Source organism: Stegostoma tigrinum, chromosome 8 (assembly GCF_030684315.1).
Source record: "Stegostoma tigrinum isolate sSteTig4 chromosome 8, sSteTig4.hap1, whole genome shotgun sequence".
Taxonomy (NCBI): Eukaryota; Metazoa; Chordata; class Chondrichthyes; order Orectolobiformes; family Stegostomatidae; genus Stegostoma; species Stegostoma tigrinum.
In genome coordinates, this window is record NC_081361.1 from 15,237,037 (window position 1) to 15,262,214 (window position 25,178).

At 41.6% G+C, this 25,178-nt stretch overlaps 1 protein-coding gene across 1 annotated transcript in view; it reads right to left on the bottom strand.

The window, feature by feature from the left end:
- astn1 (astrotactin 1) overlaps positions 1 to 25,178 on the bottom strand; it is a 1,971,124-nt gene that overhangs the window by 1,311,719 nt on the left and 634,227 nt on the right. The window contains exon 3 of the mRNA XM_048538653.2: positions 1,822 to 2,215. Coding sequence (XP_048394610.1) covers positions 1,822 to 2,215 — 394 coding nt within the window. The remainder of the gene's footprint in view (positions 1 to 1,821; positions 2,216 to 25,178) is intronic.

The following is a 25,178-nucleotide window of genomic DNA, read 5'->3' on the forward strand; positions in this document are numbered from 1 at the left end:
ATCATGCTGAAGGATCTCTGCATCATCGTCACAGTTCACCCTCCCACCCAACTTGGTATCACCTTCAAACTTGGAGGGGTTATGTTTTGTTCCCTTATCCAAATTATTAACATGCATGGTGAATAGCTGGGGTCCCAGCACCAATCCCTGTGGCACCCCACAAGTTATTGCCTGCCAATTTGAATAGTAGACAGCAGAGGGACAGTAGAGGGAACCAGATTTCTTGTTACAACAATTGACGATAGATATCATGGTCATCATCACTGAGACTGTACGTTGCAAATTTATTAATTAATAACAGCAACTGTCGTGGTGAGGTTTCAACTGATGACCTGTAGAGCATTAATTTGAACTTCTGTATAATTTTCTCAGGAGCATGACCATTATGCTACTGTCATCATCTAGCAGAGGATGAAAACTGAAAAAAAAACACAGCAACCTAAGAACATCTGAAGTAGGAGAAGTAGGCATTCAGCCCTCCTGCCTCCCTTGCCACGCGGTAAGATCTTAGCTGAGTGATGAGCTGAGATCTGAAGAAGTGATCAAAAATGGAGAAGAAACAGAAAGATGCCTCATCAGAAAATAAGAAAAGCCTAAGACCAAATGAAGTAAAGACATTTAAAAAGAAACCAACGAATGGAAGGCATGCCAGAATAGGGGGGAAAATAAAAACTACCTGCGTCATTCCATTTAATCATCCACCTAGATATTTAAACCTTGACAAAAAGTGAATTTCCCAAACAAGTGGGATCTGTAATGACTTGTTAACAATAGTTGAGACTGGTATGGAGAGGATTGATAATAGAAACAACAATATTGTGGATGCCAGAAATCTAAAATTAAAACAGAAAAAATGTTGGAGAAACTCAAAGGTCTGGGGGCATCTCCTGAGAAAGAGAGAGAGTTAATGTTTCGAGTCTGATATGACTCTCCTTCAGCAGAAACGTTCTGAAGAAAAAGTTTATTGCACTCAACTACATTGGGTAAACATTAATTCTGTTTCTCTTTTTCACAGAAGCTGCCATTCCTGTTGAGTTCCTACAGATTGTTGTCTCTTTATTTTGAATGTGATTGAATATTCTGTACAGTAACCCTCAATTTAATGCTTAATCCATGAGAAATTCTGATGCAGTTCCAGTAATGCTTCCATGAAAGAAGCAGGCACACAATGCATCATACATTTAATGACTGAGAGTTCTTGGGTGACTTTTAAAAGGCATTCAATGCATTTCAATGTTGAAGTTGCCAAACAATTCTGCATTGGGAAAAAATTGGAAATGCCTGCTTCCCTGGCCCAGGAGGGAAGAGTATTAGGAAGTGAGGGAACAGTAAGATGAGGAGAAGGTGGAACAGCCTCCATAAAGGTACAAATGGGCCCTATCATATTATCTTCCATCATTTGAAATGAGTAACATATTTTCTAAATTGCCAATACCTCCTAAAATGTACTCATAAAATGTGAGTCAGCCCATTGTGTAACCCTCCTAAAAATAATGCAAAATCTGCAAATCTAATGTAAAATTAGCTTTAGAGAATACCCGTCTGAGCAAAAGGTACATTTTTAATATTCTTTGGATCTTTCTTGGCATGCACTCAAGAATGGGAAGTTACAGTTCTGAGTGATACCTATAACGTGGTGCAGACAATCTTTAGAGATAAGGCGCTCACATGAGTTTTGCATTGTCACCTTTACTCATCACAGCTGCAATATGTGTACACTGACAATGGTATCACCAAGCACTTCAGACGAGCCAATTATATCAGCAAGGGCCAATCGCCCAACAAATCCAATTCTCAGTGAAACAGCGCACTGGTACAGACCTGGGGTGAGATCCAGGCAGGTCTTCTCGTCACAACCTTGAAGAGAATCCAAGGTGCGTGTCACCTGGCTGCCAAAATCCTCCCCGCCATTCATGCACTCCCTCTGCAGCTGCTGGCGAAGGTCGTCAATGTCGTACTCATATCCGTCGAGTATGGGCGTCTCCCGGATGCTGATGGAGCCGCTGGAGTTGTGACCCTGTGGTCGGGTGTTCCGCAGGCTCTCCCGAGTCTGGCCAGTCATCAGCACCGATGGGATGTAGTGGATTTCGTTTGCTGCCTCTGCACTGGCACTTTTCTGGGGCTGTGGGACACGGCGCCGCTTGCACCATCTCCGCCGAGTGTAGAGAATCATAACAAGGAACAAAATTGCCAATAACAAGGCGATCATCCCTGCCTGGAAAGGAATGCGAGAAAATGTCATCAATCTGACCAGGAGTAATGTGTTTAATTCAGCAAAAAACACATCATATGTCTTGAGTTTCATGTAAAGGTCTCTATGAATGTTGAAATTATAATTAACGTATTGCTGGAGTATGGATGATAATCCAAGTATTAATTTAACCTCCAGCAAAATTAGTGTCGACACAGAACAACAATGAAACAGAATTCAAACTGTGTTTAGGCATGGTCTGAACACATTGATAGTTCATAGATCTGCTCATTTATTCTCTCTGTCGTAATTTTGCATCTCTGTCTCCATGAATAGTTTTATAGTTACTTTTAGATGTTGTTCTTCTGGGCAGTCTATTGAAAGCAAGAGGGATTTGAAGAATGTCTACATTCTGCTTGCAAAAAAAGACCCTGAACTACCCATTGCTTGCCACTTTAATGCACCACGCTAGCCAACATCTCTCTCTCCAGCTTACTACAGTGTTCCAGTGAAGCCCAATGCAATGTGGAGGAACAACGCCTCATTTTCCGCTTAAGGACCCTACAGTGCTCTGGACTCAATATTGCGTTCAATCATTTTAGGGCCTAAGCTCTCCCATGTCCCAGGCTCCACTCCACACGTCAGGCCTTGTTGCCACATAGCCTGCGACTACACACCCCCTGTTGTTAGTCACTAACAGTCCCCATTAACAACTATTCACCCTCCCAGCCTGATCGTTAGCAACTCCTTTGTCTGTCCAACTGTCTTTTTCTCTCTTTGGGCTCTATCCTATTGTTTACTCCTTACCCTACCCGCCTCCTTATTTTCTGCATAGAAACTGACGTTTTCCCAGCCACCATCAGTTCTGAGGAAGGGTCACCGGACCCAAAACGTTAACTGAGTTTTCTCCTCCAGAGATGCTGTCAGACCTGCTGAGCTTTTCCAGCAACTTTGTTTTTGTTCCTGATTTACAGCATCAATAGTTCTTTTGCTTTTTATTTCGAAGAATTTTGCCAATGCTTACTCAAACTCTTTGGGTGATGAAACGTGTAGAATGCCTTGGATCCTTCTTCCTGTGTTTTAAACTATTTTCCTACATTTTCAACTTATTAAAATAAAAATCCAACTTCCATGCACCCAAACTGTTCTGCCTATTGCTGCTCCCACACAGTTTATTAGCCTATGCACAATGGCATGAACACTGACCTACTGTCCTGATTATATTGGTTTAGGAATCTTAAGATATCACTTTGGTCCATTCTAATTTTATCACTTGAAAAGGTTAAAAAAAAATTTGCATTCTCATAGGAGAGACAATCAATACAAGATCCAGGTGGATTAATGTTTCAAAACCTTTCTGTTAACCCACGCAGATATACATTTGATTAGGGTTTTAAAGATATAATTTTTTTTGTTCACTTAGTCAGACAGTGGTAGGCAGTTTGATGATGGCAGGAGCAAATGGAGAATAAAAGTTTACAATTCTGATGGTAAGTAATTGAAAAATAAATTCAGCGAAAGAACCTGCACCCAACAGAAATAAAAGAAAATGTTGTATGATGGAGACAAACTCAATGAAACCTTACTTCAGAATTCAAATGGGCATATAATGCAAATAAAGGATCTGCTTTTAACAGAGTGCCTCCATCAAACCAAAATAACATTCTGTCTGGTACACAATTGAATAATGTTGAATTTGAATTTCACTGTACTTACGATGCTAGATATACAGACATAAAGACGGATAAATGTTTCTAAACAGCATATTCCTTCAGCTAATGCTTGCAAATCTCACAAGAGTGTCCAACAGCAGATGTGATTCTGCAATCAGAAAACATTTGCTAAATAATCCCAATTGTCAGAAATATTATGCCGACAACCAATTTAGGATTGTCACTCGGGCTCATCGCATGGTAGACTTGCTGTGTAGTATATTAATACATAATGGTCCTCTTCTTTGCAGGGAGGAAGAACGTGTACACACATTGTGTACATTTCAAGCCAACAAGATAAGTGGACTCATTCACTACTTCATTTCTCAGAGCAAGCAAGTTCTAGAGTCTTAAAGTACTATTGCCAGAATGTTACCAGGGCCTGCAGACTTTGCAGTATCCAATGCCTCCAACTGTGTCTTGTTGTCATGTGGAGTGAATTGAAATGGCTAGGGGCTGTCATATGTAATGTTAGCAAACACTGGAAGAAGCCAAGATGGATCATCAGTTGACATTTCTGGCTGAAGTTTGTTGTCAATGCTTCAGTTTCATCTTTTGCATTGATGTGTTAGGCCCTTCCATCATTGAGGATGGGAATATTTGTGAAGACTTCTCCTCCAATGCATAGTTTTTTTTGTTCACCACCATTCATGACTGGATGTGGAATGGCAGAAGAGCTTAGAACTGATCTGATGATTGTGGGATCACTTACCTCTATTATTCGGCCCGCCTGCCATTTGGCATGCAAGTAGTTTTGCATGGTAGTTTCACTAGGCTGACACCTCATTTTCAGTTCTATCTGGTGCTGCTCCTGGCATGCCCTCCTGCACTCCCTATTGAACCAGGGTTGATCCCCTGGCTTGACAGTAGTGGTTGAGTGTTTGATATGCCAAGCCATGAGGTTACAGATTGTGTTGTTGATGGTCCACAGCGTTTCATAGATACCCTATCTTGAGTTGCTAGATCTGTTTGAAATCTGTCACACAACATGATGGAGGTTATTCGCAATATGAAGGAGATACTTAATGTGCCCAAGAACTGTGTGGTGGTCACTCTTACCGACACTATCAAGAACAGGTGCAACCTGCAGATTAGTAAGGATGAGGTCAAATAGGTTCTTTTTCATCTTGTTGCTTCCCTCACCACCTGCAACAGATACTGTCCAGCATCTATGTCCTTTCAGATCAGACCAACTCGATCAGTCGTGGGTGGGGACTGAAATCCCACAGCCAGAGTACATTTTGCACTTTGTCACTCTCAGTGTTTCTTCCAAATGTTGTATAACATGGGGGAGTACTGATTCATCTCTCAAGGGAGGATGGTACGTGGTAATCAGTAGGAAATCTCCTTGCCCTTGTTTAACCTGAGGCCATGAGACTTCTCAGGGTCTAAAGTCAATATTGCGGATTCCCATGACACCACTGTGTCATGATATCTGCTGGGTCTGTCCTGCCAGTGGGACACATGATGGTGGTGTCTAGGATATTGTCCGTAAGGTATGATTCTATGAGAATGAGTACAACACCATCCCCAGGTGTGAGGGAGGATGGCTTTGCAGGGTCAACGGAGCTGTTTCTACCATTGTCTTTTCTGGTGCCAATGTCGATGCCAGGTGGTCTGTCTAGTTTCATTTCTTTGTTAAGACTTCATAGCAATTGATACAACTGAGTGGCTTGCCAGGCTATTTCAGAGGGCAATTGAGAGTCAACCACATCGCTGTGGATCTCAAGTCACATGTAGACCAAGCCAGATAAGGTTAGCAGATTTCCTTCGCTCAAGGGCATTAATGAGTCTGATGGGTTTTACCAAAAATTGACAATGGCTTTATAGTCATAAGTAGATTCTCAATTCCAGATATCTTATTGAATTCAAACCCATCTGTCATGGTGGGATTTGAACTTTTGTCCCCAGACATTGGCTGAGTTTCTCGATTAATAGTCCAGCAATAATGCCACAAGTCCATTGTCTCTGCTGTTATTTTTATTGCGAATTGCCCTCATGAGTGCAAGATTAAAAGCTTTGACAAAATATGTCTATTTTTCAGAAATGTTCTTTGAAATACAGTTTTTAAAGTGCAATGAAGAAAAACACGAGTGGCTTTGAATTTAGTTTGAAGTGCATTTGCTTGTGGTGTACATCTGGAACTTTGCTTTTAGGTCATCCTGTGACTGGAATTAATCACAGAAGCAGTAATCCTATAATTTACAGGAATAGTTTCTTGCACAGTTAATGAAGCCTTGGGGTTAGCACAATTGACTGAATGGCTAATCTCGATCAGATTGATGCTTGCAGATTGGGATTCAGTTCTTGTTCTGGAGAGGATTTGAAGCCTATGTTTATTGCACTGTGGATAAGACTGCAGCATCATGGGTTGGGCATGAGGCAGAGATCGGAAAATGAATATATTGTATATACTCATTTGGGCTCCTATGGTCTCTAATTGGGTTAATTATAAAGGTCCTTAAAATTAAATGGAGATTTCTTTTCACAATGTGGGAAGCAAACTCTGACAGGTGTGTGAGACTGAGGTAAAAGTCTCTTCAAAAAGCTAATTCTCAAATCACCTTCCTTCAAGTGGACAGCCAACATGAACCATTCAATAATGAACAAAAAGACATTACATAGGACAATTGCTGATTTTTGTTCCCAAATTGAGGACGTTGAATAATACAAAATAAAAAAGGACAAAAACTCAACTCAGGGTATAAAATCAGATAGGTACCTTGTATCTATTATATGCAACAAGAAAAATTGGTAAGTCTTAGTTTTCTTTATCTAATTTATTTATTATTCCCCTTCTCATCTCCCTTCTTCACTATACTAATTATTTCTATGACATGTTTGTTTTTAAAGGAGCGAGAGTCTGCCTGGTTGCAGTTAAAAATTCAAAAGTAAAAATTCAGATGGTAATCAGTTTATCTAACAATTCATTACCCTGAATGAACAATTCTTTAACCTTACCTGACCTTTCAGATGGAGATAATGAATGGTTTTCCTGTCAGAAAAGTCTTAATTGAGAATGTAGTTTGTGATCAGAATACTGATTACCTCACTGGTCTCTCTTGAAATTAAAGAATACTGCTGCTATGCATATGCACAATTAGCAGTCCAGTCCCTTAAAAAAAAGAGCATATTTGAGCCAGTCAGTCAGAGTGAGACAGACAGCCAGAGAGAGAGGGAGATAAAGAGGGAAAGGCAAAAAGACAGAATGAGAGAGAGTGAATGAGAGAGCAAGTAAAAGTAAGAGAGAGAAAGAGATCATACCCAACACTGTCAAACAACTGTAAATACACTATTCTTTGATCACTTTTGACTGCAAAGATAATGACGGATGATCCCTCAACAGCAAGCCAGGCTTATGTGCTAGTTTCAATTCCTACTGGAGTGCACTAGTGGTACTGACTGCTATTGTGTATACCAGTCTGAGTTTGAATGGTAGTGTACTGTGATGGTCACTGTTGAATAGCTTTCCCTAGTTATCCATGTGGTGCAGGTAAAGACCTGATTTCACTCAGAGTGCCACCAACCTGCCAATAAGAAACAGAAATCAGAACTACAGAATCTCCAACGGTCTCCATTACTATGAAATTGTTTAATGTTCCAGTACTATCCCCAATGCATTTGGCAAGTATTACTGTAAAAAGCAACCAGATTTAGCTAACCTTTGTTGAGCAACAGTTCAGAGATTGACTCGTATGGCCATTCTAAAAGAAAAGTTTAATCTTTTTGAATTTAATGACAGCTAATCTATGTGTACATGTTCCGCGTTCCTATTTATCATTGTATGGTATGGAGGAACTCAGCCCTTTCCTTAATTCAAGACAGCTGATGAAACCGGCTCGTTTTAGAACATGAGCTCATTTGGGTTTGAGAGAAAGGTTAAACACCATCAATAAGCCCCCCACCCCCACCGAGGGAAGTATGTCTTTCTAATTTAACCTTGTTGCAACTTGCCGAGGGTGTGGGTGAATTTGTTGGTGAGTTAATTTATCCCTCCCTGGATGGTAACTTAACAGTTTGGGTATCCTGCCTGGAACCGTTATAAATTGGGGAATCCTCGTCCAGGATCTTCTCATTATTAAGTTCATTTTGTGTACAACGAATGATTTGGCTTGTGAATTTGATCTCAGTCATTGCTGAGACAAGAGAATAAATGTCAGAAAGTTCGTTATGAACTATCAGCATCCGAGGCACAATTTTTTCCTGTTCTTTCAGGCATCTTACTTGTTCAACAATGATTGTAAATGTTCATGTGGACTGTCACTCACAAGAAACAAGTCAAAGTCTCCAGTAAAAATATAGTTTTCATGATACTAAAATGAACCTCTGACCCATACACTTTCCTTCACAAAGATCATTGACTTCCACAGTGCAACTTCAGCTGGACTCACGATCTTTGCCTCAGGAGTGCTGCAGCTGGTAAACCTTTCCTCCTCATCTTTCTCAACCTGCCTGCAAACTTCTGCTGCACTTCACCTCACCATCTACCTTCAATACCTCTCGACTGCTATCCCGCTGGTGATGCTGCTCTTGCACTATTCCATTGTATAATCTCTCTAATCGTAGCCAGACAATCATTTGTGATGACTCCTCTTACTGTTTGCATATTGTTGACGTTGTTTACCCCCTCAAATATTCATTCTTGTCCCATTTATCTGCGTGCTGAACCAAATGCACAGATTTTCACATAGATGCTGATAGTGTTGCTCTACTGTCACTGAATACCTGACATCTAATTCCATATGAAGTGAAATATCGTCCAGTTAAATACTGGATAGACTGAAGTCATTGCTTCCAATCCCCGTACGAGTTCATTTTTCTAATTACCGACTCCTGCCATTTCCCTGGCAACAGTGTGAAATTGAGAAAACCTGTTCACAATGTTTGTATCTTATTTGATTCTGATAAGAGCTTCTGATATTGTTTTTCTGTCATCTGTAAGACAGCCAATCACTGACTTCATAAAGTCACCAAACTTTCCGCTCTCAGCTCATCTGCTGCTGAAACCCTGATTCATGACCGTATTACCTCTAAACTTCATCACCCCAATATGCTCCGGTTGGTTCATCACATTCTAAACGGCCTACGCCTGCTTTTATGTCCTGGGTATTAGCCCCAGCCTTGTTTGTTCCAATGCTCTCTCGATAGGCTGTGCAATTTACACACCTCAAAGCGTCAGCTTGCCTTTTTAAAAAAAGAAAATTCCTTCTGGGATGTGGGCTAGACGAGCATTCATTGCTCTCTCCTTAACCATTTTTGAGAATGTATCGATAAGTCACCTTTTTGATCTCCTCCATGCTATACTTTTCAGGAACAACCAAAGTGTTAGTAGGAGGAAGGTGTCGGCTTCTAGTCCAGGAACAGAGATATATTTCCAAGTCAGGATGGTGAGTATCTTAGAGGTGAACTTGCAGATGATCACAATTCCAAAGCATCTGCTACTCTTGTCCTTCTGGACTGTAGAGGTCATGGGTCAGTGAGGTGCTGTTGAAGAAGCCTTGCTGCAATGCTTCTTATTTATGATACGGCCGGCCGCGGCTGTACACGGGTAATGAGGGAGTGACTGGTTCTGTTGGTGGATGGGTTGCTGATCAAGGAGGTGACTTTATCACGGCTGGTATTGAACTTCTTGATCCATCAACCTTCCTGGCAATAGAATAGTAATTCATCACACTCCTCTCTTGTGCCTTGTAGATTATGGAAAGGCTTTAGAGTTTCAGAGGGGAGTTACTCACCACAAAATTCACAGGTTTATCTTTGTAGACATAGTGTGTACTTGATTGAGTTAATTAGCTTTCTACTCAATGGCATCCCCCATGAGAATAGTGGTTAGCAGTTCTGTGATGGTGATGCATTCAGTATGAAGGAGCGATGCTTAGCTTCAGTCTTAGTGGAAATGGTCATTGCCTTACACTTGCGTGGTGCAAATGTTTAGAAGCCACTTACTAGACTAAACCTCGATGCTGAGTTGCTGCATATGGACACAGTGTCTTCGACTCACATACATTGAACATTTTGCAATTATCAAAGATCCCAGGCCTGGGCAAGCCACTGTGTGAAAAATGCAATCTCTTTTCCCCTTTAGTAAATTATTTTAAAACTGTAAATATTGTTTGTCTATCTTTTTGAAATGGGAAACAAATCCTCCTGACATATTCTATTAAACCATCTGTAATTTTCTATGAGCGATAATGGGAACTGCAGATATTGGAAAATCCAAGACTATAAAATGTGAGGCTGGATGAACACAGCAGGCCCAGCAGCATCTCAGGAGCACAAAAGCTGACGTTTCAGGCCTAGACTCTTCATCAGAGAGGGGGATGGGGTGAGGGTTCTGGAATAAATAGGGAGAGAGGGGGAGGCGGACCAAAGATGGAGAGAAAAGAAGATAGGTGGAGAGGAGAGGATAGGTGGGGAGGTAGGGAGGGGATAGGTCAGTCCAGGGAAGACGGACAGGTCAAGGAGGTGGGATGAGGTTCGTAGGTAGGAGATGGAGGTGCGGCTTGGGGTGGGAGGAAGGGATGGGTGAGAGGAAGAACAGGTTAGGGAGGCAGAGACAGGTTGGGCTGATTTTGGGATGCAGTGGGTGGAGGGGAAGAGCTGGGCTGGTTGTGTGGTGCAGTGGGGGGAGGGGACGAACTGGGCAGGTTTTGGGATGCGGTGGGGGAACGGGAGATTTTGAAGCTGGTGAAGTCCACATTGATACCATTGGGCTGCAGGGTTCCCAAGCGGAATATGAGTTGCTGTTCATGCAACCTTCGGGTGGCATCATTGTGGCACTGCAGGAGGCCCATGATGGACATGTCATCTAAAGAATGGGAGGGGGACTGGAAATGGTTTCCGACTGGGAGGTGCAGTTGTTTATTGCGAACCGAGCGGAGGTGTTCTGTAAAGCGGTCCCCAAGCCTCCGCTTGGTTTCCCCAATGTAGAGGAAGCCACACCGGGTACAATGGATGCAGTATACCACATTGGCAGATGTGCAGGTGAACCTCTGCTTAATATGGAAAGTCATCTTGGGGCCTGGGATAGGGGTGAGGGAGGAGGTGTGGGGGCAAGTGTGGCAGGGGAAGGTGCCGGGTGTGGTGGGGTTGGAGAGCAGTGTGGAGCGAACAAGGGAGTCACGGAAAGAGTGGTCTCTCCGGAAAGCAGACAAGGGCGGGAATGGAAAAATGTCTTGGGTGGTGGGGCCGGATTGTAGATGGCAGAAGTGTCGGAGAATGATGCGTTGTATCCGGAGGTTGGTGGTGTGGTGTGTGAGAACGAGGGGGATCCTGTTTGGGCGGTTGTGGCGGGGACGGGGTGTGAGGGATGTGTTGCGGGAAATGCGGGAGACGCAGTCAAGGGCGTTCTCGATCACTGTGGGGGGAAAGTTGCGGTCCTTGAATAACTTGGACATCTGGGATGTTTAATCTGCCCTTACCTTCTCTGAACTAAAAACAACATCTTGAATGCTCTCAAAGTACCAACTGAGGGCCTATTCCAATTTCCCTTGACAATCTGACCCATCTTTCCACTTCAATTGAGGTCTAAGCAGTGCTTTACTTGGGGTTTAACCCTTCCTTAATTTCCTTGATTAGCATTCAATGGCATTATAAAGCGAAGCATTCCACGTACTTACTAAACTGTCTTCTTAACTTGCCTTGTTACGTAGGATATGTGAAAATGTATGCCCATGAAAATAATGCCTTTCAAATTATAATGCCTACCCTTAGTATGCCTTCTAATGTGCACTTTACATCAAATTCCTCCTGTCTTGCATCAAATCCATGTTATTTATAAAAAGGAAAAACAGCACTCCCCTACTGGCCCTACTTTGACGTTACCCAGTCTTAGGCTGGCTAAACAAAACTGTATTTGACACTCTGTCCGGCTGTCTCCCACACTCTCTACCTTCTGTTCAATCTCATCTAATCTCTGTTCTGGAAAACAATCAACTGTTATATCCCTGTGATGACATACTAAGAACAATACAGCACTGGAACAGGTCCTTAGGCCCTCCAAGCCTGCACTGACACATTTTTCCCTTCCATATTAAAATTGTCTTCCCCTGCAGGATCTGTATCCCTCTATTCCCCTCCTATTCATGTGTTCATCAGGGTGCTTCTTGAATGTTGTTAATACATCTGTTTCTATCACCTCCTCTGGTAGCATGCTCCAGGTATACCACATTTTGCATGAAAATGTGCCTTGTACATCTCGTTTAAACTTCCCCCTTGCACCTTGAGCTGGTGTCCCTTGGTAATTGACCCCTCCAACCAGGGAAAAAGTCTCCTACTTTCCACTCTATCCATGCTATTGGCAATCTTAAAGCCTTCTGTCAGGTCGCCCCTCAACCTTCTGTGTTCCAGTGAAAACAAACCCAATCTGTCCAATCTTTCTTCATAACTAAAATCCCACATACCAGGCAACATCCTGGTAAACCTTGTCTACACCCTTTCCAAAGCATCCACATCTATCTGACAGTGTGGTGACCGCTATACATATATTGCGCTTACATTTCCTCTTGTATCATAGACTGAAATCTTCCATTCTAGATTTTTTCCTATCCTCGCTGCACAAATCTCTTTACTGCTCCCAGGGCTGATAAAGGCCTCGGGGGTACAAGGATTCTCTCCAGTCATTTCTACCGACCCCAAGGCTGTTCAAGGTTCATGTCTGTGAAAACAAGCCTCACAGTATCAGAGATAATGGGAACTGCAGATGCTGGAGAATCCATGATAACAAAGTATGAAGCTGGATGAACACAGCAGGCCAAGTAGCATCTTAGGAGCACCAAAGCTGATGTTTTGGTCCGAGACCCTTCATCAGAGAAGGGGATGGGGGGAGGGTTCTGAAATAAATAGGGAGAGAGGGGGAGGCGGACCAAAGATGGATAGAGGAGAAGATAGGTGGAGAGGAGAGTATATGTGGGAGGTAGGGAGGGGATAGGTCAGTCCGGAGAGGACGGACAGGTCGAGGAGGCGGGGTGAGGTTCATCTTGGGGCCTGGGATGCGGGTGTGGGAGGAGGTGTGGGGGCAAGTGTAGTACTTCCTACAGTTGCAGGGGAAGGTGCCAGGTGTGGTGGGGTTGGAGGGGAATGTGGAGTGGACAAGGGAGTCCTGGAGACAGTGGTCTCTCAGGAAGGCAGACAAGGGTGGGGATGGAAAAATGACTTGGGTGGTGGTGTCGGATTGTAGATGACGAAAGTGTCGGAGGATGATGCGTTGTATCCGGAGGTTGGTGAGGAGGTATGTGAGGACTAGGGGGATTCTCTTTGGGCGGATATTGTGGTGGCGGGGTGTGAGGGATGTGTTGCGGGAAATGCGCAAATTCCATCCCCTATTCCCAATTCCTTTGACTCCGCCACATCTGCTCCCAGGATAAGGCATTCCACTCCTGCACTTCCTAGATGTCTGCGTTCTTTAGGGACCGCAACTTCCCCCCTGCAGTTGTTGAGAACGCCCTCGACCATGTCTCCCGCATTTCCCGCAACACATCCCTCACACCCCGCCCCTGCAATAACCACCCAAAGAGAATCGCCTAGTCCTCACATACCACCCCACCAACCTCCGGATACAATGCATCATCCTGCGACACTTCCGCCATCTACAATCCGACACCACCACCAAAGACATATTTCCATCCCCATGCTTGTCTGCCTTCTGGAGAGATCACTTTCTCCAGGAATCCCTTGTCCACTCCACACTCCCCTCCAACCCCACCAGACCCGGCACCTTCCCTTGCAACCGCACGAAGTGCTACACTTGACCCCACACCTCCTTCTTCACCCCCATCCCAGGCCCCAAGATGAACCTCATCCCACCTTCTTGACCTGTCCGTCCTCCCCGGACTGACCTATCCCTCCCCACCTGTAGTCTCCTCTCCACCTATCTTCTCCTCTATCCATCTTCAGTCTGCCTCCCCCTCTCTCCCTATTTATTTCAGAACTCTCTCCCCACCCCCCTCCCTGATGCAGGTTCTAGGCCCGAAACGTTAGCTTTTGTGCTCCTACGATGCTTCTCACAGCATCAGCTTGTAATTTACTCCCGTTGTAACCTCTTTCTATGCAATTATATTTAACTCCTACCACAGACATTTTGAAGTGACAGGCATCCATTCATTAGGTGCCAATGAAGAGGAAGACAGCTCCACAATCGTCCCACAAGAACCTAGAGGTCCTGATCGAAGAGATGGTACAGAAGAGGGCACCAGACTCTGACAACCAATGATGCTATCTGGGTCAGTGGCTATGGATACTGTTTTGTGGCAAAGGGTGGATGATCTTCTTTGCTGAACCAAGGTAAGTGCTGCACTCTTCTCTCTGCAGTGTCATTCTCACTCACTCTCTGCCACTGTATCCCCATGTACCTCGGTTTGTATTTGTCACTGTTTCTACAATAGCATCCTTAATTTGATCTCATTCCTCCCATCCCGGTCCCCATCTCTCCACCCTAAGCATTCCCCCCACATTACTAACCTTGCGTGGTCTGTACACTGCTTACTGACTCTACAGCAACCCCACTGTCAGGCTCTCTCACTTTGTACCAGTCCTAACCATTGGCTTTGGCACCTTCTCTCCCTGTCATGCAAGGATGAGTGGGATGCCCACAACCTAAGCCATGAAATGGCCTGCTCCGGCAGAAGCAATGTCCTTGACCTCAGGAAACGAAAGCATCAGCAAAGTTTTCTCCTGCAACCCGCACTGGCTCAGATGTTGACGATTCAATGAGAATGTTAACCCTAGAAAGCACGAGTCCAAAAACCTGGTGAGAACCTCACGGCGACGGCTGTTCGATTGGCTGCGGAAGAAGCACATAAAGGCTGACAGTGACCAGGTACCAGCTCAGCCCCAGGCAGGAGAGGACCCTGTGGCCTCAGCAATCAGGGACTTCATCTCCGTGCACAAAGAGGAACAGCAGCAGCAGGCAGATGATGTGTGGCGCAGGTCTGAGATTGACATAGCAAACTCACAAGTAGAAAGATGCCCGTCACATTGACTGAGGACTGTTCACATGCAATGGAAGCGTTAATTTGACTGCACAAATTGACATGAGAAGAGAGGACCCCTTGCATTAATTATAAACTTGAGGGCATCAAATAGCCCACAAGTGGGTTCTCTGATACCTCCTCTGCCACTGGTAAAATTGCAACAGGGACAACCGAAGGTCTGTAAGCCACATGAATAGAGCCCTGGGTACGTTGTCACATTATACAGACCCCCTACCCCCTGGCTTGTCAGACAGCCTGCCCCATGGGGAAGCATAAAATCCAGGTCTTGATCTTCTAAAAATTCTGTATTACTGATCATTTGTAACTTAAATTCAAGTTTGAAGGAGTTTATGTGCTCTTGATATTGAGCAGCGACATTGGTTCTTCTATTGGGAGACAACAAATAATTACAAGGTGGAAGAGGATTCTTACAGAATATCATGATGTTCACTGAATTAACCTTCAGGCATTTTAACAGTATCCAAATATCAAGGCTAAGAATAGTCTACAGCTTTTTAGCCATACTATTGCCATAGCAACACATGGGCTATGTTCATCAGTAGAATTGCACAAACAATTTTGATACTGCTTTGGTGAATTAATCATTGAACAGCTATGAAAGCTATATTTTGAAAAAAAAGGTATAAATAATTGCAAAGCACTATTTATTGTGCCTTTTTTTTCCAGGAAAGTAAGACAAGTAGCCCAATCCTCATTGGTGTCAGTGACTTAGTTTGAATTGTATATTTGTTCAAGATACTCAAGACATGAAAGCTGTCACTGATAAATGCAATATAAAACTTGAAGCCTTGACAGCCCTTGATAACTTAGTACTGGCCCATCTCACACAGTTTTTACAGTGTAACCAAGATAGCCGACATTACACTGGGTTGAAGTGATAATGGGAACTGCAGATGCTGGAGAATCCGAGATAACAAAGTGTGAAGCTGGATGAACACCGCAGGCCAAGCATCTCAGGAGCACAAAAGCTGACGTTTTGGACCTAGACCCTTCATCAGCTCCACACTTTGTTATCTCTTACATTGGGTTGAATCCTGCTTTTTTCTGGCTAAGTGAGAGTTTCTTTTGGGATTTGCCTCTTAAGCATTAGGGAACTTTCTTGTTATATCTTAACAAACTCGCCTCATTACCCACTGACCTTGTCCCTATGGCACACCGCTAGTCAGCTCTAGTCCCATTTTAACATGCACAATGAACAGAAACTGGCAGCCTGCTTTAGGGGCATGGTCCTGCTGAGTGGGATGGTGCAGACACGAGACAACTTCTTTCTTTAGGACCCAGCATTGAAAAAACCGTGGACGCACTCTCTTTCACATGGAGAAGTATGTATTAAATACTGCAGACTAATTTGCAGTAGTTCCTTAGAATTTTGGGCCATTAACAATGACTGGTAACTGAGATCACTTTAAAATAAGGAACACTAAGTTTGTGTGCTATCTGCATTAGAAGGAGCAGGCATGGGATAATCAACCAAGCAAAATATCCAAATTGATTTTCAGGTCATTTCCAATTTTGCTCATTTTGTGGCTTACAAAATCTGGGATGGCATCAAACTTGGCTGAAACATCATGATTCAGTGCAATGTAGATGATGAAAGGAACTTTGAATTCACCACCATCACAGCTAGGATATCACATTAGAGACCTAGCTCCTAAGATCCAGGTAATGCATGGATTAGCTCACCTCTGCAGTTAAGTTTATACCTGTCCAAATTTGTTGTGATAACATGTCAGTTCTAAAAGCCTATGATGAAATTGGATGAGTGAGCAATCAGAACATGACTGAAAGTGAATCTGCAGTCCTAAACCCTTTACAGCTCAAAATTCATTGACAGTAAACTGGCAAAATCCCCAAGGTTTTAAACCACTAAATTTGAAAAAGTTAATGCGTGGCTCCAAAGAAGCTGACAATTCAAAATAATGTATAAATAAAACAAAACAGAGGAAAGGCTTATGGCCAATACTCATACTTCAAGGTGACTGAATAAGACTTTTTTCCTGTAATTCTGACATTGACAGTATACAATTAATTTAATGGTCTCAGGTGATCATGACAAAACCATTTCATGCACTAGAGATTCTTACTTTAATTATTCAGCTACAATGTCAGATTTACTGGAATACACTTATTTGCAATTCCCCCTCTCCAACGATATTCCTTCTCATGCTTTTTCCACTGAACCTCCCATGTTTATTCTGCAGTTGGAAGCCAATACAAATTAGGTTGCAAGGCAGCTTCCAATGAGAACATTGACTGTGGTGGCTCTGAATAGGTGTGTTTCCAGACAATGCTAAAATGCTCCTAATATGTCATGACTTGTTCTCTGTAGTCAGTAGAATATTCTCAGAAGTAGCCTTGATCCACAGATCTTCAAAAATGACAGAATAAGCTAAGATGGTAATGTAGCATACATCTTTTAATTAGATAGTGCCAGATCAAAAGAGCAGAGAGATTTTTCTGGAATTATCTGCAACACTAGTTGGAACAAGGAGTGACTTAATCAAGTGGTTTAGAATTAAGAAGGGAGTTTCTATACACCGTCCAAAGATGGGCAAATCAGATGGATTGACCAAGGGAAATGTGGGGTTACAAGGGATGGGGATAGTTGGGTGGAGGGTATGGGTGGGTGGGATGTTCATCAGAGGGTCAGTGCAGACTCATTGGGATGAATGGCCTCTTTTTTGCATTCTTCAAATTCTATGAACAGACAGAGTAACTAGAAGCAACTTATTTACTTTATCAAAGGGCTCAAAACAATGCAATATAGATTTAAGATAACTAGTAAGAGAATTCAAGGGGTGATATGGTAATATTTTCTTCAATTAGGGGATGATACAGACCCAGACCCCACTGTCAGAAAGAACAGAAGTCGACACTGTCATGAACAAAAAACAGAAGTTGCTGGAAAAGCTCAGCAGGTCTGGCAGCATCTCTGAAGAAAAAAATCAGAGTTAACTTTTCGGCTGTGGTGACACTTCCTCAGATCTGTCATGACTTTGGCAATTTACTTGAAGAAGCATGAACTGCAGAACCGCAGAGCAAATGGAAGAGATTTTGTTGACTAGCCCCTAGCTTACCTGCAGGGGCATAATGGAATGAATGGCCTCCTTCCGGACCAGAAATAGTCTATAATTTCTACAACCTATTTTTTAAACCTAATTGTCCATGAATGGAAAGTAACACAGGGTTCAAATTGTTGATAGAAAACACATACTTGATAATCAGCTAATTCTTCAGACAAAGAGAAACTGACACACAGAGAGGTTTCCCAGATACAATAGCTGCAAATATGCAGGCGTAATGTATAATTGACACCAATTGGCAGAATTTACAATTGTCACATTGATGAACAATAGCGGGGATGTGCAGAGAAGACCACCCGACAGCGTAGAAACAGACATCAGCCACTATTGTTTCAGGGTTCATAAGAACAAAAAATTAGGTCATGACCTCACTTGAAATCTCAGTCCCACTTTGGGAAGTCCTAGTCTGGAAGTATTAAAGAGAAGGCTAGTATCACACAGCATTTTGATGGTACTTCTACTGTGGCTTTAAGGCAATAAGATTTCCAATATTCTGTTCGCTAACTTTATGACTGCTAATTTCAAACATTCTGGAAATCAGTCTCTTGACCTTGGAAGAAGCAGGCCAAGGATGAACGCTACTGCGGTCACGGCAGCTAGAAAGAGTTTGATTATGTCAAGGCAAATTGGGATTGTTTATCAAATGAAAGCCTCAAGATCTTCAAAGAGGATAGGGCTCAAAGAGTGAAATGTAATGGATAAGTTTTTGACAGGTGATGGAGAATTTTATGCGAAAGTTAGCATTTTTTGGAGGTTCTTTTATGGTTTTGAAGATGTTAATTAAGTTATAAATTACATTTTTATCAGGAAGTTATGTGAAAGAAGGTAAAAAGAAGTCAACTTTTTAAAGAATTGTTTGAGCAATTTGATTAACTCATCTCCTTCACTCAATTGGCATACAAGTGAATTATAATTCATAAAATTGCATATCAACTAGAAATCTGCACTACACTGCAAGTAGTCCACAATCTATAAAGTTGAATGTAATTAGATTGTGTCAATCCTCACAGTCAGAAAGCTTACACAATTATAGTTTTTATATTAAGTATTTCTGAAGTCGTGTGTTTTGCTCAAGGTGTACAAGACAATATATTGCCTTTGATTAAAAAAAGGAAGTCCCCACAATATGCTACATGATTTATTATTTTAATTATGTAGAATAATGTTACTTTAAAGCCCACAAGATATAATTGGCTTTAAGTAAGCAGGGTCACAGCTTATTCATCTTAAATGTTTGGTGACATAATTGTGCAGTGGATCAAAGCTTAATTGGGAAGAAGGAGTGTCTCTGTTCTAACCAAATGACAGGCTTTCATTTCATTACAAAAATGCATGTCAAAGAAGCTGATCATCTAGAGGGAATTTCATTGGGGAAAAATGCTTATAATTGGGTCTGAAAGAAATGCAATGCAAGAAACTGGAAATATGTACATCCATGTTTGTTCAAACTGAATAAATACACTGTAAGGAGTTTTTTTTTAAACTTCTCCTGTTCTATTTTGCAAATATCTACTGGCTCACCTTCAAGCAGAACATCATGAAGTGGCAAGTTCAAGTAAATCATTCCTAGGAACGATACGGAATACACCTGCTTACTTTCGAATGCACACATAATTTACCATATCTTGCAATAGAAGGACATTTAATAGCATCCGCCTTTAGTTAGATTTGCCTTTGCTTGTTTATGCTTGACAATTGCTTGGCTGACAATTCACTGCAATTTGAGAGTTGCTTTTTGAAGAAATTATTCACTGCACACTGGTATTGCCGATCTTGTGTTATGATCTTTGGAGTGTTGACTCTTTAAGAGATCAAATTGTAAATGATCCAAGCCCCCAAATGTTAAAACTAGCAACAGACTCTGCAATTCTGTACATTACTTTGGCAGTGAATAAATCCACCAGAGATCGTGGAGTAAATAGCATCTATATACCTCACATTTAGATAGCATTAGAATATTTTTACACTAGCCAGACCACTATTTATTACTCATCCCTAATTGTTCTGAAGAAGATGATAATGAGCTGACTTATTGAATGCCAGCTATTGATGGTGGGTAAATGCATTAAAAAGTGCTGTTAGGAAAGGAATTCAAAGATTTTCATTGAATAACAGTGAAACAACTGCCATGAAGTTCTGAACCAGGATCGTGTGTAAGTTAGAGAGGAACTTGCAGGTAGGTGGCTGTGTTCTCAGGCTTCTACTGCTCTTGTCCTTCTAGATGCTAAGATAGCAGCTTCAGAAAGTGCTTTTAAAGCAGTTTTTAAGAGTTCTGACAGAGCCTCATACAGATGGTATGCACCAAAGTTGACTGATAGGGTGCTAATCAAAGTGGATTATTTTGTCGGGGGTTGGTGTTGAGCTTCTTGAGTATGGTTGGAATTGTACCCATCAAGATAAGTGGAGAATATTCCAGCACACTCCTGCCTTGAGGTCTTGTAGAGGGTGGTCAGACATGGGAGAGCCAAGATGTAAGTTACTTACTGCGGAATTCTTGTCCTTTCTTATTTTTGTAACCATAATATTTCTAGCGCTGGCCCAGTTCAATTTCGAGTCAATGATTACTCCTTGGACGCCGGAAGTGTGGAATGCAGTGATGGTAATGACATGAACTGTCAAGGGAAAATTATAACATTGTCTCATTTCTGGAGATATTCATTGCCTGGCACTTTAGAGACAGGAATGCAACTTGCCACTAATCAGCCCAAGTCATTATTTTGTAGGATCTGGAAGGGATACCTGAGGTCAAATGGAACTAGGAAATAGTTAATGGTTCAATATTTATTGAAGGCAATTGGGTAAGAATTTGACTGATTATATATGCGGAACAAATACTCACTGAACTTGATGGTACGCAATTTAGAATAAAACTCTGACCAGAAAAGCACATGCCTGAACACTTTGGATCAACATTTAACCTCTGGTTTTTAACATCCTAATTCTGTATGTTATCCATGTCTTGCTGAATTTGGACATGGACTGCTTCAGTCTATAAGAAGTCATGAATGGTTCTGAATATTGCACAATCATCAGCAAACACACCTATTTCTGATCTTCTAATGAAAGGAAGATCATGAATGAAGCAGCTAAAGGCTGGTTGGGCTTTGAACATGAATCTTAAAATCTTAGGGCTCTTATGGAGCAGTGGTAATGTCCCAGCCTCTGAGTGAAGAGATCTAGCTTCAATAAAAACAGAAAGAATTGTGGATGCAATAAATCAAGAACAAAAACAGAAGTTGCTGGAATATCTCAGCAGGTCTGCAGCATCTGTGAAGAAAAAAAATCAGAGCTAATGTTTCAGGTCTGGTGACTCTTCCTCAGGACTTCCTCCATTCTGAGGTAGGGTCACTGGATCCAAAATGTTAACTCTGATTTTTTTCCTCACAGATGCTGCAAGACCTGCTGAGCTTTTCCAGCAACTTTTGTTTTAGATTCAGGTTCAAGCCTCACCTGCTCCGGAGATGTGTCATAACATCTCTAAACTGGTTGGTCAGAAAATAACTACTCTGTCAAACTCCTGCTGAGATATCCTGAGGCTAAGGTGGTTGAACTTCAACAATGACAACCATCTTCCTTTGTGTTAGGTTTGACTCCAACAATTGAAAACTTTACCCCCCTCCCTGATTCCTATTGACATCAGTTTTGGAAGTGTTTCTTGAAGCCCCACGTGGTCAAATGCAGCCACAATGTCAAAGACAGTTGCTTTCAACTTGCCTTTTGTATTCAGCTCTTTTACCCATGACTGGACCAAAGCAGCAATGAGGCCACGAGTTAAGTTGTCCTGATGGAGACCAAACTGACCATTACTGGTAGATTATTGTATAACAATTTCTACTTCTTGGCAGGGATAACAACCCCTTTCATCACATTATAGATGATTGTGAGTAGACTGAATAGACCGCAGTTGGCCAGTTTGGATTTGCACTGCTCTTTGTGGGCAGGTGACAGTGCTGTAACTTTACTGAAACAGATTGGAGACAGGCACAGATGTTCTAAGGTGCCACTCTTTGGCACAGTTAACAGAATTCTGTTCAGGCCCTGAGGCATTTGCATTACAGTGCCTTTAGCTACTTCTAAGTATCAAAATGTTGATATTTCTTGATAAACCTGGAGTGAAAGAATTTGGCATCTGACTGATATCTGTGATGTTGGGAACTTTTGGAGGTGATTAAGATGCATCACTCATTTGGATGTGTCACATACATGCCTTTCGCCTTTCCAAAGTATATAATTTCTGCTCATTCAAAACATTTTATCACCACTTAATTTCCTCATTTATTCTAAAACATCAAAGTGCATAAATATTCCCATTTCGTAACAATAATAATTGATTTAATCTCTTGATTCTGAAGGAATGGGGAAAGAATTGAGAATGAAGGAATGGAGGCTGTTTTATCATCAAATGTTTTATCATCAAATCCAAAATCATGCAAAACCAGGACTGTCGATAAGACACTTGACATATCCAAGGTAAAATATTAAACATCTAAAACAAAATTGTTGCAGAAATTCAGCATGTCAGACAGCAATATGTGAAAAACTGTGGGGTTGCTGGACTTGAAATGTTAACTCTTTTTACTCTCCACAGATGCTTAGACCTGCTGAGTTTCTCCAGCAATTTCTGTTTCTGTTTTTTGGGCTTCAGTGCTCCAGCATCGGCAATTCGTTGTTTTATTAAATCATTAATATGCTGATCTTTGCACACCTATATTTGGGAAGACAGAATTCTTCCCATGAATGGGAGGTCAGCCATGAATGAAGTCTTCACATATCTGCTTCCAACATATGACTTAAATGTTTTTACCTGTGGTGGAGGGCAATGGCCATGAATAATCTTACAAAGGAGCTAGAGTAAAGGTTTGCCCAATCTGATATATAAAACAGCCACTAGCCAGAGACTGGGGCAGTTTGGAGTTAATTAGACTCTGACATGGTCTTCTGAAAGAGGCGTCTTCTGTAGTTAGTCAGAATTGATATGCCTAAACTTTCATATTACCTATATGCAAATGGTTATGCCAAAAAAAAATCACTTTTGACAAAATATAAAGATAGGCATCTCTTCCACTGAGGCATGCTTGCGGTCCATTCTCCACCATATTGAACAACCTCTTAGACTGGCATAGGAAAGAGCATTGATGGCACCACTCCAAACCATCCACAAGTCACCAATGATTAGTAGCCAGGCTACACATCGCGGTTCTGAAAAATGAGACTCTTATTGTCAGCTTTGCTTTTTAAATTCAGTTTTTTTTTTGCAATGATTATTGTTATTTCATGTACATTGTTAGGGCTGGCCATGGCTGGAAGTAGTTCTCCGTTGAAATAAAATGGCGAGGAAATTTCTTTTAGCTCAGGCAGCAGCATGTCTAGTTTGATATTTAAAGACAAATTATAAGCTAGAGTAATTTGATGTCATCATAGGTGAGTACATCGAGAGGGGAAAGTTTAAAACAGCACAAAAAGGATGTTGCAAAATGCATACAATGAGTTCTGTTGAAACAAAAGTGAACACTGGTGCTTGCAAAGACAATTTGATAAAGAAAATTCTTGGTAAATGCTGATGGAAGCCTTCAAATTGAGTTGGCCCAAAGATTGAAATTGATCACAGAACAGAAGGGTAGGGTGTGACCCATATCAGGTAAAGCCCCCTCCCCCAGACAATCACAGCCGCAGATTATAAATTAAAAAATGGAGTTTAAAGTATACAACTATTAAGGGATTTAATCGCATTCCCATGAATATTCAGTCTGAAGCAGACAGGAATCCTTAAGCAATTGGCAGACATGTACAGGAATAACTGGTGCACGAACTGAAGCTTGGAATCTGACTGAATAATACATATTGTGAAGGGCAAAGGATAAGTGAAGGGGGGTTGGAGGGTGGCTCTGATAAACATCATGGGAAGACCTAGATTTGATCACATAGTCACATGATGAACCTGCCTAGATGTATATGTATTCAACTAATAATGCGATTGGTTTGGAACAGCCAAAGGTGGCTGAAAACAAATGCATAAAATGAGATTAGAAGGTGTAGAGCTAGATGAACACAGCAGGCCAAGCGGCATCAGAGGAGCAGGAAAGCTGACGTTTCGGGCCTAGTCCCTTCATCAGAAAAATCGCTTTCCTGCTTCTCTGATGCTGCTTGGCCTGCTGTGTTCATCCAGCTCTACACCTTGTTATCTCAGATTCTCCAGCATCTGCAGCTCCTACTATCTCCAAATGCATAAGATGTTTGTGTTTCTCCTTGTACAGTGAAGAAGCTTCTGGACCCACCAGGGTTTTCTTCCACTGATGTAAAACAATAACGTCCTTTGATCATGAAGTGTGTCGGGAGTCAAGTGATTCATTTAGTCAATCTGCCCCAACCTTCATTGACATCACCCATTCCTTTTGTGGTTAATGCAGCAAAACAAAAGAAAATAATTCCACTTGTAGTTGTGCTTATGAGACACACAGTGCATGAGAACATATCCATTATGAATGGTACTTGTGTTAGAAACAAAATCACTGTGATGCAGTCAAAAAGCTTTTAAGCGAAAATGCCAACTGAAGATTACTCTAAGTCTCGAATGTTTCAAAAGCTTTTTGCTATATTCTGCTCCTGAACGTGTTATTTATTTCAGTAACGTAAAAGAACCCTTGATCAAGACTTCTGGACACACGAAAGAGATGTGACTTTGATTAAACCTGTATCATGAGCTTTTTTTCACACGTTTAATAAAAAGGAATATCTTCAAAGGCAAGAAGTGAACAGATAATTTGGGGATACCACTGAAAACTTCAGGAAAGGATCAAATACTTTTTTTTAAGAGAATTGAACACACAAAGCATGCACATACTGAGGATCAGTAAATGCAAATGAAAGTAGCAAATTTATAAAAATCAAAACAGGTTAGGAAAAATACATCCAAGATAGAATAAGAGAATGTGCAAAAGAAAGCTAACGTGACTGTGGGTCATCTCAAAGGACATTAATTACATTTGATGTAGAGCCACTTTTAGTGACAGTTTGTCTCCCATATTTTCTGTTAGCTGATGCGTCTGTGCTTAAATAATATAATATAATATAATATAATATAATATTATATTATATTATATCTGAATGCAGACATTGTATGATTGAAGACTCCAACAGACATTTATGAAAATTAATGATGAAGCGTAAACATTCTATTCCTCAGACACAGTGTCTGGGCTAA